This window comes from Bombyx mori, chromosome 12, assembly GCF_030269925.1.
Source record: "Bombyx mori chromosome 12, ASM3026992v2".
Taxonomy (NCBI): domain Eukaryota; kingdom Metazoa; phylum Arthropoda; class Insecta; order Lepidoptera; family Bombycidae; genus Bombyx; species Bombyx mori.
The window spans coordinates 17,166,302-17,181,643 of NC_085118.1; the positions used below are offsets into that span (position 1 = coordinate 17,166,302).

Below are 15,342 nucleotides of genomic sequence, written 5' to 3' on the forward strand. Positions count from 1 at the left end.
TTTACTAGTCAAGACACCTATTGTCACTGTCTATGTCTATGTTTACTTTGTTTTTGCTAAGGATATCTATCAACTCAAACAAAATATTTTAGATTAAATCATCACGCAGTGATGTAGATTGTAGACAATTTACATGACACAGTGTTTCCGAACATGTCTCTAGAAAGTGACGTAATGACGAATGCTAATAAAAACAAAAAATGGCAGCCTTATGTAGTCACAAATACTCCAGCATTGAATCTTAATCACGCATTGTGCACGCGCATTCGTTGTAGTGAGGCTGTTTATTACGCGACATTTTTGTGTCAAAACATGGTTCCGTGTTCATAAACAATTGTAATATAAACAATAGTGAAACGATAAGATTATTGTTAAAATTGAAAACGGTCGTATAGAATTGAACCAAAAATGAGTGCCAAAAAAGATTCCGAAACGAAATTGCGCGAGGACGAGTACGCTGATTCCGGTTTTGTTACTGGTGAAATATCAGGACCGTGTGATAGTAATGATATCGATTCAGGGATGATCGATTATGATGAAAAGAATAGTGAAGGTGAAAGTGGAGTGAAATCCATTACGGATAGGCTGTCACAAGTAATGGTTAGTGTTCAGAGTCCTGCACAGAGTACCGCAGACATTCCTCCGCTGTATCTACTGTTCCAACAGGACGAGGACGGAGACACGTATGTATAAATCATTATACTCCACGCACTCTTACAACAACAACAAAAATTCTTCATTTTGGCTTTTTGGGGTCTGTGCATGAAATTTTTCCCTATAATTTTAAACAACATTGTTAACTTGATTTGACACTACTACTATTATTAAATACTTTTTCGAGAAACACTCCTTGCTTACCTTTTAGTTTAATGATAGATTTTTAAATATATTTTGAGATTTATCAAATTACTTTTTTGTTGTTGTTAAAGTCAATTAATTACCTACGAAGGGCATATTTAAAAAAAAAACATTGTTAATGTGGAAATTTTATCAAATTATACTTGTGCAAGAACCTCAGCTCACCAAGAAAATTAATATGACAATCTTACCCAGCCAATACAGTTTGTAATAAGTCAACAGACCTAAACTACAATATGTATTCTTATTAAAACCATGATGAAACTTGAACTATAACAAAAGAAATTCCCTGTGTTCAGTGAAATAAATGAGAGAAATAGCAACTTTACGTTTAAGGTGCTTACTATATCCTTTCATTCGTCTATTTTAATAAATCTATTTTGAATTAACATGCAGTTAAATAAAACCAATTTTTATCATGTTTCTTTATTAAGCTTTAAACTTTTTGCTAAAGCGTTAATTCTCGTAGTTTAGCATTTTATAAAGCATATTAAAATATATTGATATAAAGTTGCTAGTTCAATTATATTTTAACAGGGTACAATAACATAAACTTCATTTAAAAAAATGTTTATCAGTACAGTAACAAAAATGAACTTAAAGCGTTGTAGCCTAATACGGTAATATGCACATGATATGTTGTAAATTCTGTAATGAATAAATTGCATGCACTGCCCGCCATTGCAGTAGCCTTTGTCCACTCTGTGTAGAACCACTGTGTTTATCCACAGTGCATTTCCGGAGATATTTTCTGGCATGTACCATCTGGCTTTGTAATTAACTCCTCTCTTTGATGTTTCTCAAATGCCTTATAATGTTGGAAGGTTGGTTGACAAGATTTATAGAAAATACTCAGGGGCAGGAAGCAATTTGGCTCTGCCCCTGGCATTACTGATGTGAATTAGCAATGGTAACCACTCACCATCAGGTGGGCCATATGCTTTGATATCTTTGTTTTCAGTGAAACTATAGACTAAATATACATAAACTAAATATTCACTACTATGTTTTAGTAAATATAGCAGTGAAAAAGACTTGATATTCTTCCAATATTTAAATTAACAAGGAAATCATTTATACATTTTACAACTTCCTTTGCGCGGATTTGTTTTTTTGAATAAAGACGATCAAAGTGAGCAAATTTAATTGCTTGAAAAACATATTGATTGGATTGATAATACAATTAGTAATCATGATCAAGTATATAATAATATACTTATGAGTGCAAATGTAACTGTTTCAGCCTTCTTTGAATATAAATAACTAGGGACTATTTTTAAATATTTGAATTAGAACTGATAATTATTTGTTTTTCTAAACTATCTAAAACTACCAAAATATTATTTGTTAAACTGTTCCCAGATGTGTTGACAATTCTAGCTCATGTTGTTTTAATTATCAATACATAACATTTTACACTGTTTTTATTTATTTGATATCCCTAAAATTATTTATTTAACTTCCTCACTCAGATCAATAACCTATGTAGCTATGTATAATAAAAGAACAAGCTATTGAATAGATTAGATAGTGATATGATTACATCACTAGATGCAACTAGTGATGTCCTCAAATGACCTCACTCACAACACCATCACTCATATAAATTCTGAGGATTACATGGGTACATCTAATGTGTTTGTTTATATCAGGTGGTTCCTGCATTGTATTCAGATAGAATGGACTGGTTCATGCACATACCAATGATAGAATCAACCAATCGACAATATCATCATCTGGTACTCGTTTTCACAATTCAAACTAATTACAAAACAAGTTAACATTTATAAAAACAAGTTTACTTCCTCAATAATTGTAAATTGTTTCGTTTTATTTAAATAGTATATTTTATAATACCTATTAATAAATGTCTATGATAAATTTATAAATTAAGGTTTATTTATTTAGCATACATACATACAATCTATGCAAGTACAACATCGATATAACACCAGTTGTATAATAAATGATTAATCATACATATGAAATATAAAAAAATATGTTTATTAGTAGAAGGTCTGAAAAATAAAATATAAAGTATTTAAATTTAAGAAGTACTTCCTGTCTATGAACTCATTTTTTCAGTACAGATATTCCCATAAATAGATTACTCAATGTCTAAAATGAAAACAGTCACTATAAAGTGTTACCAGTGCCTATTATGGCTATTACATATCAGTGAACTACTTATTACATTATAAGGAGTCTGTGCAGTTGATATGTTGAATGTGAAGAGTTGTTATTTTCCATTACAGACAACTACACATCGCCTCCGTACACGGCTGTGAAAAGTCAGTGGGTACCCTCATCAGGGTGTGCCCTGAGAAGTCGTGGCTGGACGTGCCCAACGATTATGGCCATACGCCACTGCATCTAGCGGTGATGAGTGGTAATGCCATCATCACTAGGATGTTGGTCATCGCCGGAGCTGACATCGGAGCGAGAGACTGCCTCGGAGAGACTCCGCTACACAAAGCGACTGCCGCCCGCCATATAGAATGCTTAAAAGCACTACTTGCCAAAGTTCCTGAGCATCAGAGCAGTAAAGTATTAACAGTACTGGAGCAGAAGAACTACAACGGTAAGTTGTTTATTTAAAAGAAATCATTCAAATATTTCCTTGTAGCCATTTGTGAGCGACTCGACTGATAACAAATTCAGTAACAGATTAGTGTAATGAGTGTTGATCAATTTATATACCTCGTGCTTTTATTCAGATTCTAGCTAAATTAATATTAACTATAAACCTAGCAAGTTTGCAGCGAGATAAATTATTGTCTCACTGAATCAGATGTAAAAACCCATACAAACTCGGAATTTCCACTTACGATTCGCTTTAAGCGTTCTTAAAGACTTGACCGTCGGCAACTACCGCATTTTTATTATTAAAATTTATTAAGTTAAAATTGCGTAATTTCACTAATATCGTGGTCTGTTATCGGTCGTTGAATTAAGACGCAGTATGAACGATAAAATGTAATGCCGAGATTAGCACGTCCGAATTTGAACTACGCATAGTACTGTACTTATCCTGTGGTAGGTTAAATGTTTGACCTCGGATAATTCAGGGAAGTAGTATTTATTGCCGGCGCCGGCGTCGCGGTCCATCCAGGCGTGAACTTACACCCTAATGACGTCACGTGTTCATTGCATTAGAAGCTACGTAGTCTACTAGCATACATTGTTGAATTGAACACTAGCAGCTCGTATCTGGAGCCAGTTTGTGGCACGACACAGACATACGGCGTTGTTTACGTCCGAAGTGCGAACCGTGTCTACTTGTGACGTCATTCAAGGTCTCCATTACGATCGAAGTCATTAAAAATCTATCGTAAATTCGGTTTGGAATACAGCGAAACGCAATTCATGAGCATCCATTCAAAATTTTAGAATGTCTCGTGGACTCGTCCTCATTTTAAATCGTGAACACGGAACGACCCGTGTAGAGCTGCATCAAAACATGATATTTCGAGTTTTTTTAATTAGCGGTTTTCCCTGATCATCTCTGGTCGGCTTCAAGTTTTGTGTAAAAGAATTTCGCACGACTTCTGGTCGTCGATCTGCATACGGTTTTACCCGACGCTTGACCTTGCCGAGACAGTCAAACACGTATTATAACATAATTTTCGGACTTAATAATTATACATCTATACTGCGAGCCGTTCGACAGAGGCCGCCTACGTGCGAGGCGGTGTGACCGCGGACTGGGTATTCCCAACGACCGTTCTCAAACTTGAGTGAAAGCATTATGCTTACATTGAACCGAATCTACCGCTCCAAACGTTCGCACGACTCTTTAGTCGGGATGCCCCACTGTCCACTGCGCTGCACATAGCTAATTATGAATTTGTTAAGCAGCCGGCATAGTAAACTGGGTTTTTCTAAACAACAATAAATACATAATGTTTACTTTTCATATCTGCGTTTTGTGTAAACGCAGCAATTCCCTTGCTTCTATCGCCGTCAAATCGCGCCTGAAGTCGCTTGCTTTCACTAAGTAGCTTACAAAGTGAACTTGTTGAAGGTAAACACAAGTCCATTCCGTTAAATGTATTCGCTGGGTTGATCGGTCTAAGGAAAACCGCAGAGGTACGGCTGCAGGCACCGTAATTTCCCATTATTCGAGCTGAACAATGAGTCGATGTGCTGATGGGTTATACCCGCGTGAAAGTGTGTCCAGGGGCCGTGCTGCCGCGTTACATACTCGCGGAAATCCCAAGCGTCGTCGTAATAATAGCGTTACGTCGCCGCCTCGCCACCCACGCTTTCTAATTTTAAAACGCTGTACTGAATCTCACTTAACAGACGCGCATATGTATATATAGGAGAATTCAAATCATACCAAATTAAACCCTTGCGTGCTGCTATGTTTGGTTAAAGAAATATTCGACGACCGACCGGATTTAGAGAATTTCCAAAAAAAACAGGTTCCGCTGATGATCGAAGTGCGAGAGGTTGTGAATACTGTTTTTTTTTTATTAAACCTCAAGTTTATTTATGATTCGAGTCACGAAAATGAAGTAGGTAAATGGCATAAGGTAATGGAATTCCCAAATTAGCGTATAAAACGCTTCGAAAAATGTACACGAGGAATGCCCTCGTGTTTAGATTGCGGTTTGCTTACATATTTTATTGAAATTACACGCAAAAACAGGTTTTAAGAATTGAATTAATTAGAAAATTGTACTTACATGTAACTTTCATGATATTCCCTTGTACGAATCTACGATAAAATATCTACAATAGTGGACTGCGTACATAACATCCTATCTATATTAGCGTATAGTTAAATCCTTTATTGCATACCAAGATAATAGTCGACTATAAAAACGGAGGCTTTGGAATAGTTGTTATCAAAACAAGAACGAAGATATAGTATTTTCCAAGGTTTTCATGTATCGAAGACATGATTCAGAAGCGAATATACTACGCATTGATCTGACGTTCAAATTATTCGCGGCTCAGTTTCCGGTGTTTAGAACATTCCAGAAGTTCCCCGGTCACTGTAAATAAATTATGTGTTTCATATGAAACGTGAGTTTTCTACTTTTCATTTTGCAATACAGTTCACCACAACTTGGTTCCTTGACACCTTGATGTAAATTGTGTAGTAGTAATTGTACCGCCATCGTATTATTGCAAACGGTGGATCGTCGCAGCGTGGGATTTTCCTACACTCGGCCTGGTTCTTCAATGACCTCTGTATTATCAAGATTTCAACATAACCTTACAGAATATGGTGGCGGCCATGCCCGACATGTTGCTTGTTGGAGACTCTTCTCTCGGGACTGACATTTCTATGTAATACTCTGTATCTCGATTCGGGCGCATGCTTCAAAATGCACATTGACGTTGTCATGTCAATGGACAACTACTGTTTGTCTTAGGTTGTGTTCCTAATTGTAAGCCAATTAACGATATAATAATACTTGGATGGCACACTAAACGTCTAATTGGGGAACTTCCACTTTCGATTCGATTGACCTCGATAACTCCTGAATACTTATCTCTATGTGCAATCATGTTTGCTATGAGTGGTCTGTTCATGGGTCCTCATTTCGATTAGTTATGGCGCGCCAACGGTGGATATCAATTGTCTTTTTAAATAACTAGAAACGGTACTTTAAGGATATTCAGAAGTTCCATAAACGTATTTTTGTTCGTTGTTTCGTGTTAAGTTTATTCGCCTTCATAACACTCTTTTCAACTGCTCTCGGTCATAAAGGGGAGATGAACATGATCAATAGAATTTGTAATTCTAAATATTGATGTACACAAATTTTGTTTATCAATTTTTATATCGATACAAAATGCTGATCCTCGTGTCTCAAGACAAGCATACGACGGCTTATTGTAATATTTAGTACTTATCGATAAAAAAGAGATAAAAACCTAATTTCCGGTGTCATCTACAAACAATGATAAACTACAGCGAAGAATGGAAACGAATTAGTTTTTTTTTTTATTTGATGTAAACACATATGTAAAGTTGTTTTTATTATCGCAACGTAAATAAGGAAAATGCTTACATTTTTAAACGCAATAGTAGGTACGCTTCAAAGTTTAATGATGTTTTATACCTACGTAACAAATGCGTAAAAACACCTCGTTTTATTTAAAATTGAACTTTAAAATAACTATGATTAAAACTGAAATAACATTATCGTCGTCAAGACCGTGGTAATCGAATACCCGATATTGAATGACCTCTATCAAAAGTTTCCAGTGAGAAATGGTCCTGCATCCGTTTAGGACACTGTTTAATGGAAAGGGCCAATCAAACGCCGAGAACACACGGTGCAAAACAACATCTCTATCTTGAAGCCCGTCTATCTCTTACTCTCTCTAGTTGGTACAACGAAATTAATTTTGTAACGTAACATCAATCATAGTTATGATAAGGCATTTTCTACTAAAAGCTTAGATTACTCAAAGATTAAAAATTAATTAAAATTAAATCTTGTTATCAAACAAATAAGTATGTTACTCATTTGGTTCTGTTACAATAACTTAATGAGATCACGTATATTCATAGCGATTATATTATTAATCGATGCGATATTGATTTTTATCGTCATTATTGTGTATAGTCTGTGAAAACGGTGAAAATATCATCGGTCGCCACCTTATATGGCGTGGGTGCGCGTGCTACACTCGACACATACTGGGAAACCCCACGTCTCGCCTTCCCCGCACCTCCGCCTCTCCCCGCGCATTATCTTCACGCGTCGCTAACTCAATCAAATGTAGATATACTAATACATATGTAGTAATATTTATGAAGCCAACGTGCGCAAATACCAACTACACATTGAATAGAGTTCGAAGTTTTGATTATCTATCTTTATTTCATCCCTATTGCCTAGTTACCCTAAGCTTGGATATATTGTTTTCAATACGAGAATAGTAGTTAACATTGTGGACGTGAGATAGAAAGATATCGAACTTAAGACTTGCGTAGTTAGACATAAGGTGTAAAGTTCAATTGTCAAGACAGCTAATATTTCAGCCTTTTAATATTTCACAACGGAAACAATAATTAACGCGATAGTATCTACCGCAACTCCGCACTCCTTGCCGGCTCAATACAAAGATTCTCTGAAGACATGGACTGATACTGAGTAATGGTCAACGGGGACCTTTGATTAGTCATTGATGAGTTGGATCGTGTGTAAACAAGTATAGTGGGTTTTACTAAGAGATTATTTACTTGGAAACATAATATACTCACAGTGCTTTTTTTTTATTGCTTAGATTGTTTACGAGCTCACAGCCCACCTGGTGTTAAGTGGTTACTGGAGTCCATAGACATCTACAACGTAAATGCGCCACCCATCTTGAGATATAAGTTCTAAGGGTCTCAGTATAGTTACAACGGCTGCCCCACCCTTCGAACCGAAACGCATTACTGCTTCACGGCAGAACTAGGCAAGGTAGTGATACCTATCCGCGCGGACTCACAAGAGGTCCTACCACCATAATTACGCACATTATAATTTTGCGGGTTTGATTTTTATTACACGATGTTATTCCTTCACCGTGGAAGTCAATCGTGAACATTTGTTGAGTACGTATTTCATTACAAAAATTGGTACCCGCCTGAGATTCGAACACCGGTGCATCGCTCAACACGAATGCACCAGACGTCTTATCGCTTAGGCCACGACGACACAAAGTATTCAAGATATAGGTATTTATTTTGAAAATATGTAAGTTCTTTTGGTGGTAGTGTTGTGTCACTGCTGTTTTTTCCCGCCTCGGAGGATAGGCCAGATGTTATTAGAAACTTACACTATATAATACACTAGAAACTCTGACGTCATGCTTGGATGTCGGCGGCGGCATTCATTAGTTGTTAGCGTCCATGGGTTCCCCAACTAATCAACTATCCTCGTCTTTAAAAAAAATAATTACTTCAATGACGTGCGTTCATCTCCCAAGAAATACCAAGATTCATTGACATGTAACGATTCTTCTCACATTTTATTCTACAATTGTTTAAGCCGTCGTGTGGTGACAGCATAATTTGACGAAAATATCTTCGTCCGTGAAAGATTTATATTCATTCTGGAACGTTGATCTATAAGTTGACGTCACGCGAATTGATTCCATGTCTACTATATAAAGAATTGATCAGGCGAAAGGTAGAACAAAATAATATTCATTTTATGGAATTACGTCTCCAAACACACCCGCCCTCGTAACGATGTAAAAGATACGACACGTGTTCAGTCAACAAATTGCGACTCTAGATAGAGTGTAATCGAGCAAATGATTAATAAAATAAATCTAAAGTAACTGTACCATAATTATCATTGAATACAATAAAAGGTCCACGGGCGGGAAAACACAAATGACGTACGGCCGGTCGTTGGCTGCTATCTGATGACGCCCGTAAATGATTCTATAATACACGCCAACTAAATCAATCATTATCAAATCAAGTTAAATAAACTTTATCGTTATATTTCTTTTGATGTGTTCGAAGGCGTCAATGTTTTTTTCGTACCTACTCTTAAATAACACCTAAACTAGTTTTTTAGTTAGCATTAATAATTAATTATCAGAAAATATCGACGGATAGCGCATTAAAGTAATTTATTGTTATTTTAAACACATACTTGTAACCACCTCAACGGAATAAAGTCAAGGAAAATCGACGAAAATTTAGAAGAAGAACCAATACGCTAGAAACAAAACCTCTAGTCTAGTTGGGCATTAAAGGTACCTCTTTGTGTGTCGTTTAATGATAACGAAATGTAATTAAATATTTCATCAGTCATATGACTTCATATCTATTTTGTGATATTTCTGATCCCCAAAACATTTTGTAATCATTTAAATAATAAAAACATGCTTTAATTACATACATACTTTAATAAATAAAAACCCATATGGGCGTCTAAACCCAGTCTAACTTTTTAAACAGAAAGCTTAATCTAATGTAGAACTTGTTAACGCGAAATCTATTTAGAAGCGTAAACTTCAATAGTTTTAATTGGGAACTGACCTAAATTCTTCCGTTTTAAAAATGGCGTACAGCTCAGCAATGAATCTATATCCGTGCCACGATGTTTGGAGGTTTTCCAAACGTCGAGGGGAAAATACTGAATTTCAAGTAAACAATTCATTTTAAATTTAAATGAGCACACGGGTTATTTCGAGGCTATCTATTAAGGCCGAGAAAAAATACAATACCACGATTATTGTTCAACATCAGCGTACAGACGTCCACGGCCAGTCTCGTCTTTTTCTATTTTGTACTAAAATTATTTTTAAAACACTGAATTGTCATCACGCACCCAAGGAAACTGAAAGTGCAGAGATAAGAAAAGAATAAGAATTAAGTTTTTTGTAATAAACATGTTTCTCAAATTTCCGAATAGAACCCGGAAGGGCAGACTGACTCTCGACTCTGTATTAAAAATTGCCAGAGTCTAGACACGCGACAGACAGAGCTTGAATTTTCAAAGGCATTGGAACAAAGACACATCTTATACTTCAAATAAATATGTTGTACGTCATCCTAAGTTAGCGTAACTGAAAACGTTCCATGCCTTAGAAGTACTGTAAATACTTTTTATAATACATGTAAATCTATCTATATTTTGTTTTTATATTTTTATATCTAATTTTTTGTAACGATATAATAAGTGTTATAAGGTATTAAAATGTTGGTTAACAAAATGGTCGCTCACTTGCATATTTTCGTTTAAATGTGGCTTATGGCGAGTATTAAGGGGTAGGCAGCGGCTTGGCTCTACCCCTGGCATTGCTGACTCACCATCAGCTGGGCCGTATACTCATCTACCTATACAGACAATAAAAAAAAGTGTAGTTATGGTGTTTTGTCCATTTTAACTAGATGTACGGATAACATAGTTTGCGAGTATAATCAATAGAAGGGTTTGTTAAAATGATATTCGTCTGTTGTTACAGGACAGTCGTGCGTACATTTGGCAGCCTCGGCCGGCAGCGTCGAGACCATGAAAACACTGATCCATTACGGAGCTAAAATTGACGATAGGGTAAGTTTGGCGCATCCCTACTGCCTCTGTATTGTATTGTACCACCACCCTGCCTTACTAGTGGTAGGACCTCTTGTGAGTCCGCACGGGTACGTATCACCCTGCCTGTTTCTGTTGCGAAGCAGTAATGCGTTTTGGTTTGAAGGGTGGGGTAGCCGTTGTAACTATACTTGAGACCTTAGAACTTATATCTCAAGGTGGGTGGCGCATTTACGTTGTGAATGTCTATGGGCTCCAGTAACCACTTAACACCAGGTGAGATTTACTGGTGGTAGGACCGCTTGTGAGTCCGCGCGGGTAGGTACCACCGCCCTGCCTATTTCTGCCGTGAAGCAGTAATGCGTTTCGGTTTGAAGGGTGGGGTAGCCGTTGTAACTATACTTGAGACCTTAGAACTTATATCTCAAGGTGGGTGGCGCATTTACATTGTAGATGTCCATGGGCTCCAGTAACCATATAACATCAGGTAGGCTGTGAGCTCGTCCACCCATCTAAGCAATAAAAAATAAATAAATAAAAGTATTTGCTTTAATTAGCCAATGATAGAAATCAACAAGTACATTAAGAAATAAATTAAATAAATAACAACACGCATCGTGTCCCGTGACAATGTTAAGGCGCATCAAAACTTACTTTTTTCCGATATTACGATTTTACACTTTAAAACGTTATGGATCGGTAGTTTAGGAGAATAACGCACAACGATATCAGTTAGGTTATCGGCTGAGGTGAACTGAGGCAAATATGAACTGTCATGACAATGTGAGTTTCAACTATAAGTAGGCACCAGTAAATTTGATTTGAATACTAATTAATACGTTTCAAGATACCGTAGCACGTAATCTTGACAAAGTTAACTTTTTAACATAAACTAGAGGTCCCGCAGTAGCCCAAATTCGACTATAATTAATAATTGGGATTGTAAGTTTGTACACTATTATGATTGTATTTTATACTATTCTATAAAAATAATAATAAAGACAAACAATATTTAATCTAATCTCAATTTGACAACAAACGTCAAGAACAAAAGTTTGACAGTAAATAGTATGCATGCGTGTGTGCGTCAAATACATGGTATGTAGTGTGTGTAATGTTTTCTTTCTTGATTTAATGTATCTTTTATACATTATTTTAATAAAATATTAGCATTGTGCACTTCTTCTCTATATTCTGTATAAATGTGGAAAATTTCATACTCCTCCGTCCGCGCAATTTTCGTAAAAAGGGATACAAAGTTTTTGCTTCACGTATTAATATATAGATATGTGACCCCGCTCTATCCGGGAGTCATCTGTCATACCAAGAGTCAGTGACAGTCGATTCTACAAGCTCAAATATATGCCACTAGAACATTGTGATTTTTTGGTCTATTACATGTGCACAAATTTAGTTATTTATTGAGACTAAGCCACAAGGCGCCACGCGCGATCTCTAGCATCATCACGTCACAGTCTTCACACGACTGACCCCAGCCTGATGTTATTGAAAGTTGAAACGGTTCATACATTATACTCGTTCCGGTAATAAAATAGGTCTATAGTTCAGAAGTACGAACATATGTATATAAATAGAGATATTATTTTACAAAACTACATTAAATATGGAAATTAGTGTGTCAGAATATTCATTGAATATCGTCGCCACGTAAAGTGTTATTATATTGATAATTAAATTAAATACTTACGACCTGAATTCATATTCCAATAAATAAGTAGTTTTTTTAAATATTAAGCAAAATCCCTGTCTTTGCGAACTGATAGATGGAACTGTTCTTATCAGCGACTCTAGGAGAATAAACGAAAGTAGCCCTCAAAGGATCTGATGCGGTTGGATACAGAATCCAAATCACTCACACACTCATTGAATATTGTAATCGAATCAGTTTTTTTTTTTTTGTGTATAATGAAGTAATGCCAATGTCCATAACGGAAAATTCAAAAAGGTAAAACAGAAACAGTCGATTCGGGAAAACCCTCTTTCAGCACTATCTCCTGATAACGTTGATAATAAAATTGGGTTTTTCTGTACGTAAACACGTTTTGTTGTTTTAGTAACGATATAAGCTTGCCTACGTGTATCCTTGTGTCATTGTTTTGTTCCCAACTCGTATGTTTCGAAAAACACAAAGAATTCCCACTGTTTACAGAAAAAAGAGAAATGTATTCAATTCAGCAGTAATTAGTTTCTTGATATACCTACGTTCTTATAATATATGTAGGTAGGTAATATTTATGTAGAATTGTTACAATGAAATAATCTAAAATTTATCGTGACTCATATTATATGCTCGTAATTTTAAATATAATGTCGTTGTAACAGACAACTAAGGAAATTATTTTCAAAATTGAAGTAAACCGTTCGGTCTACGAGCCCAGGGAACATAGTTTGCTGTAGAAGCAGTTACGGATTTGGTCGGGGAACAAACATACCGATATGTAGAAAAAAAAACCGATTTGTTTGCACACAAAATAGATGCTTTTATATATTCAAATAAATATTCTGTATTATTAAAACATAACGCGTAAAAACAGGAAAACCTGAAAATTTACCGCAGTTTCACTGTGTGATTTTATCACGTTATTATTGCTTTCCAAATCTGCGAAAGAGTATATTTTTGTAATAAGTGGGTTTGCCAATGATTGTACATTTATTTATTGCTTAGATGGGTGGACGAGCTCACAGCCCACCTGGTGTTAAGTGGTTACTGGAGCCCATAGACATCTACAACGTAAATGCGCCACCCACCTTGAGATATAAGTTCTAAAGTCTCAAGTATAGTTACAACGGCTGCCCCACCCTTCAAGCCGAAACGCATTACTGCTTCACGGCTGAAATAGGCGGGGTGGTGGTACCTACCCGCGCGGACTCGCAAGAGGTCCTACCACATGTGGCGAGGGTCAGAGAGACGTAGCTTTGGACCCGAGTGCGGTCGTTGAATTAACTTGTTGTGTCTGTGGTGATCAGGAGAGGCTGGCGGGGTGGACGGCGCTGCACATCGCGGCGCGGCGCGGGGACGCGCGGCTCGTGGCGTTCCTGCGCGAGCGGGCGCGGGGCGCGGGGGGCTGGCGCGACCAGGCCGGCCGCACGCCGCGCTGGTACGCACGCCGCAACGCCGCCCGCCACGCCTTCGGCCCGCTCAGACCGGACAGCGACTCCGATTGGGACTCCGATGATGATGTAAGTTAGCTGTCCACACGAATCGACTAGTGGCTATAGATGATAGCTCTATGCCACTCCTTATTTATATCACAAGTATCCACTTGTAACAGCACTGTTTCTAAAATAATAATAATAACAAGCCTGTTATTCCATGCAAATAGTAGGTTACATACCGCCCATACACAGAGCCTCCCAAAAGGTGGACCGACGACCTATTGAGGTTCTGGAATTCACCGGATGCAGGCAACGCAGAACCGGTCGTTGTGGCGAGGCTTCGGGGAGGCCTATGTCCAGCAGTTCACGTCTGTAGGCTGAAAGATAGATAGATATACACATACGTCAGGATGTAACCCTGTTGCTCTCCATCCACATGGACTAATGAAAACTATCCCCACTCTATTTATCATTTTTATTCGGAGAAACCATATCACCCAGATGACTGCAACTAATATTATGTTTACACCCTTGGTGTATTCTTATATAAGTTTGAAGCTGTCCAGTTTCCACGTTTATTTAATATCAGTAGGCATTTCTCTTTGCAAAACTAATAAACTAATATGTCGTTGTCCATAGACGAACGACAGCGACAACGAGAGTCTGTACGAGAAGATCAAGGAGTCCCGGAGCGGCTCGTCGATAAACGTCGCCTAGGACACCAGGACACCGCCCCCTCGCCCCCCGCCCCGGACACAGGCGGACCTCACCCCGCGCCCCCCTGCGCGACCTCAACGCCGCCTTGGATAATGTTATTACGTTCCAATCTGATATGTATCATAGTTTATTAATTTCTATAATATAAGCAGAGTTAATTATGTATATGAAACAGAGTTTGTTTGTCAGTCGTCGATGGTCGGAATGAACGTGTAACAAAACAGCAGGTCCATTTTTACAAAACGAGTTTGCCTCGAAAAATCTGTCCTGTGCTCTCCGTCTCAAATGTTGTCGACATCGAAATGATCGTCGTTAAAGTTATAAAGTTGTTAATGAATCGGACAAGAGAAGCGCCCGGACGGATGTACAGTGTGCTGTATGTAGCATAGCGTATTGTAGTCTTCCTTAGGAAATGTTCAATATTATTGATACTGTATAAATAGATTTGAATACTTCTAGTTAAAGTTACGCTTACGAATAATGTTGTTTAGTCATAGTTATTTAATTAAAACATTTGTTTTTGAAACTTCGCCTTTTCATTTCGAACTCTGTACCTCTGAGGACATTTTTTTCGAGGAAAAATCGTTGGTCGTTTGTGTCGCGATGTGACGTCACAGGGATGATGTCACTATTACATTAAGGG

At 37.3% G+C, this 15,342-nt stretch overlaps 1 protein-coding gene across 1 annotated transcript; it reads left to right on the forward strand.

Annotated features, from left to right (window-relative positions):
* The first annotated feature begins 256 nt into the window (after positions 1–256).
* Positions 257–15,225, forward strand: cact (cactus). The gene is given in 5 exon segments (NM_001172720.1): positions 257–683; positions 3,114–3,439; positions 10,798–10,886; positions 13,854–14,066; positions 14,622–15,225. Coding segments are annotated over 5 exon segments (981 nt in total). The 5' UTR covers positions 257–408; the 3' UTR covers positions 14,700–15,225.
* The last annotated feature ends 117 nt before the right edge of the window (positions 15,226–15,342 follow it).